Source organism: Protopterus annectens, chromosome 8.part0, assembly GCF_019279795.1.
Source record: "Protopterus annectens isolate FY-2018-M chromosome 8.part0, PAN1.0, whole genome shotgun sequence".
Lineage (NCBI taxonomy): Eukaryota > Metazoa > Chordata > Ceratodontiformes > Protopteridae > Protopterus > Protopterus annectens.
Genome location: NC_056741.1, coordinates 494791580 through 494796201, shown reverse-complemented (window position 1 = coordinate 494796201; position 4622 = coordinate 494791580). Strand labels below are relative to the sequence as shown.

Below are 4622 nucleotides of genomic sequence, written 5' to 3'. Positions count from 1 at the left end.
AGACATCAGCTTCTTCCAGTCCCAGTTTCCCAGTTAATCACTCTGTCTTTATCACCTTCTTCGCTGCTTCTCTGTCCACCTCAGACATAACTTAGTGCAGTCATTCACATTTATTTCCAACCCACCCTCCACCTTAATCTATGCCTCATGGCCTGGGATCACTGGATGCCATTCTTTCTTACAATTTCCCTATATTTCCATCATACCAGTGACACTCATCTCTATGTAGCCAATTAACCTTTCAAATGGGGGCACATATTATTACAGCTAAAATAAGAACTTAGTCAACTTGTGTATAACAACAAGAAACTAGCTGATAATGATGAACAATATAGTGGAAGCAATAAACCTAGAAACCAGGTAAGTAGAAATTCCTTCTTCTTTATTATTAAAATCATATAAACTTGGTTGCTTGTGCAGATACATGGTGCAAATAGCAAAACACTCTTCTCCTCCTTTGGAATTTCACTATTGTAAGGAGTCGTCACAAACATTACTCACATTAAACACTCAGAAAATCATACGTGAAATAAGACAGTTGACTAGCAAAGCTCTAATACTTGCCGGGAACAAGGAAAAGAAGCTGAAGAGGATGCAGAGCTGCTGCCAACATTCTTGAAATGCTCAGTAGTGAAGGAGGAGAGTGTTGTAATATCACGTACAATGAATGTTTCGCTATATCATATAATGTGTCCTTGAATAGAAAATTGCTGACTACAAGCTCAATGCCAGACATTAGTAGACATAGGTAAGACATTTCTGTTAGAGCTGCTGTAGGGGGCAACATCACTTCCGTGAGTGAGTGATAATCCTTCGTCCCATCAATTGAATGCCCACATATTGAGCACTTGCCAAAGTATGCACAGTGGAAAATAAGAGCAAACAAAAAATATCCAAATCTGTCAGATTGTTCAGAATTAGACTAGCTGACTTATTTTATTAGTCCTATACAATGAATATCACTGTGGTCTGCTTAATAATTGCAATTGTTTACCAGTCTGGTAAAGTGGGGAGGTAGAAATAATTAGAATCTAAAATCTACATAAGTTGTTTATTTTTAAGTTCAGCACCTTCACCTCTTTGTTGTAAGCTCGAGCTTTGAGAATCTGCTCACTCTCTTATGCTCCCTAAAGTTATATAAACTCAGAATGAATAGCAATATTTGGGAATGGGACTTTCTCATCATCTGGACCATAACTATTGATTTACAGTTGATTTGTGAAATATTATTAAACACTCTAAGTTTCATGTTCATGTTTGAAATACTCATTCCCTGAGGGAAACTGGTGATCTTCTTGGCACTATTTTTGCTTGATCCATAAGTATTTCATGGCACTAACACACATAAAAAATTAAGAAATGTTAATTAAAATGTATTTAATGAATAAATACCTGCTTGTCTGCTTATTTGATTTTACTAAATGTAGCATGCTTTATGGAAGTAGGGATGTTACAAAAATAATTTGTGATAACAATTTAACTGAATATCATTAGCTGAATCAAAAAAACGGTTATCCTACCATCAGCATCCCATTTTCTTGGGAACTGCCACAATTTTTTTTTCTCAGAAAGACAGTTTATTAATTAATGACATATTGCAGCAACTATCATGAAAAAAACTCATTGTGTGATTTTGGTGTATCTTTGACCAAACGCCATTTGATTGCAGACATTCATCAAATGTGAGTTTGGTAAAATGTCATTTACTAAATATATGAATAACAAAGGATGTGCATTATTTATATAAAATGGGTGAGGTCCACTTTTGGTGTGCGTTAGTACCAAAATGCAAACACAAACATAAAATGCAAACTATAACAGAAATGGGCAGTCAGCCAAAGTACTAGTTAGCAAGCACAGCTTAATAGAAATCACAATACTAAAACATTGTCAATGTGCTTAAAAGTCACCAGATAATAGTTCAAAAAAGCCTGTAAATTGTAGCCATTCTCTGCCATTTACTAGCTATAGCAAAAATTCCTCTCCTCTTATGCCTCATTTACCAGTTACATGTGAAAAGGACCTTTGTGTCAACTGTTACCTGGTCAATAAACACATCTGTAAATAATTAATGAATAAATTAGTAAATTATGTGGAATATGTGAATAAACTACTCCACTGACAAGCAAATCATGAACATATTGCTGAGAATCCATTTAATTTTATTCTTGTTTTTGTCGGCCTCTTTTTCATGATAGTTCTAGAACAAGACTTTGCAGCATAACAGTTCCATAACCTATGAATATTTAATTATGTTATGGTTATTACTGCTGAAATTTTAAATCTGTTACATCTTTGAACATAATCACAAAAGTGATGTTTATGATTAAAAATCATGGTGTTCTTAGGCCTGGGACTTCAAAACCATGAAAATTTGGAAAAATGTCAAAGCATGCTGGTAAAACATTAGAGGTAAGCATGACAAATGCAGTATGTTTACTACAGACATTAGACAAATGCCTCCTTGTTGTTGTTGTTGTTGTGTCTTTTGGCTTTAGGGTTAGGGGTCGCCACAGTGGAACTCCGGTCCGCTAATGTTTGGTAGTGGATTTTTACGTGCCGAGTTACCAGCCCTGACGCACAACCTTCAATGAAGGCACGCCCATTCACGCATGCCTCCACAAAGAAGACGCTCTAACTGAGAATCGAACGGGACAACGTCTTGCTGTTCTTGTACAAATGCCTAACTACTAATTAATGCTGAACAAAGTTAGGTATTTATTAAAAAAGATAAAAAAGTACTTTTTCTACATGTCCCACTCATTTTTAGCATCACACCTATGGCCTTTTCAATGACATCAGACTTAACAGTTTTCCTTCAAACCGAAGTACCACTTACAATAATATGTCTGCTTAAAAATCAAGTATAATTCATCGGCTTCATCTTTAAATGGATTCAGTCTGTAGGTAGGTGTGAGGTCATAAAACAAAACTGACTCTCAGATAAATGGCTTCCATTACTAACAATCCTCAGCATAAAGACCATCTTCTCTCTCATCATGATAATGAGATGACATTATTTCAATATAACTATTTTGTTTAGTTTATTGTTTATTTTATTATTTATTTTACATTTGTTTACCGGTAATGTCTAACTAGATACAGTTCCTTATTCATCAGAGGCCCGTGGAAAAAAGCTCCACATTTACAATAGGAATATTGCACAAAATATCAAAATTATCTTAGTAAACAAACTTTAAAATAAGTGCAATAAATGTTAATGTGTGTCTAATAATCTAAAACTAACAATTTAAATTTCAGACTATACTTCTGGTACAAATGCTGTAATTTTATTTAACTAAAACTACATTTTCCTTTATTTTTTCAGGTAACATGTTCGTGATTAGCCTATCTGTTGCAGACTTGTTGGTTGCAGTCTATCCCTATCCCTTAACTCTGGTAGCTATTTTCAGAAATGACTGGACAGTGGGAAACATACACTGTCAGATCTCAGGGTATGTCCTGCTTATTAGTTTGCATGCATCTGTCTACAATATCATGGCAATTGCAATCAATCGGTTCTTCTTTATCTGTCACAGCACTAAATATGACAAAATCTACAGCACACAAAACATGATTATCTGGCTCTGTTTCATCTGGACACTGACTGTCGTTACAATGCTGCCGATTGTCACAGCTGGTGCCTTGCGTTATGAACAACAGATATACACCTGTGACTTTGCACAGTCTGTTAACCCATTCAGCAATATTACAGTTGCATTTGTTCATTATATTATACCTATGAGTATAATTATTTTCTGCTATGTGAGAATTTGGACATTAATCATTAAAGTCAAGTATCGTGTCAGGAAAGATGGTAAACAAAAGCTGAAATCTGCAGAAATCAAGAGCTTCCTGAGCATGTTTGTAGTCTTTGTCCTTTTTGCTCTTTGCTGGTCACCATTCCACATAACTGGTATGCTTGTGGGATTCAGTCCTCCTGGGAAGGCCCCCAAAGTCCCAGATTGGATGTCTGACATAAATTACTTTGCTAACTATTTTAACAGTTGCATAAATGGCATAGTTTATGGTGTGTTCAATCAGAACTTCAGGCAGGAATACAAAAATATTCTTCTGTTCTGTTTGCCAAGACTCCTGTCCAAGAAGGCCTCAGGAAGACTAATACAAAAGTGAAAAATAATGCATAGCTCTTCTACTGTCCAAGTCTACTTTTTCACAAGCAGCTCAAACTATCACTCCAGAAATAACTTAAATATAATTGTTTCTTGGATGAAGGATGGCCCTATATACCACTTTTGTTATGATTTGCTCTTCAAGTTATTTGTATACTCCTGATTACTCACCTCCTCATTTCAATCACCCTATTATCCTTTTCCAGTCTGTACATTTGTATCACTGTGCATTATAAATTGCCTAGTCAGGTCATTTTCAATGTGTATATATCTTATGCATAGATATAGATTGTCTAATTAGGTAATTTTCAATATGTGTTTATCTAATGTATATTACTAATTCCTGCAACAGCTGATGTGTGCACTTGGGTTCGTCCTTGTGTTTAGCTTACATACCCCTTGCAGACCAAATAATTGTAAATTCTTATACTGTATTCTTTTGCATTTGCCTTTTGTTCCAAGAAATCACTAAAGGGGGTTTTCAGATGA

General features: G+C 35.2%; 1 protein-coding gene across 1 annotated transcript in view; it reads left to right on the top strand.

The window, feature by feature from the left end:
- LOC122808247 (melatonin receptor type 1C-like) overlaps positions 1-4134 on the top strand; it is a 43645-nt gene extending 39511 nt beyond the window's left edge. Inside the window, exon 2 of the mRNA XM_044079211.1 lies at positions 3329-4134. Coding sequence (XP_043935146.1) covers positions 3329-4134 — 806 coding nt within the window. The remainder of the gene's footprint in view (positions 1-3328) is intronic.
- Positions 4135-4622: the final 488 nt, after the last annotated feature.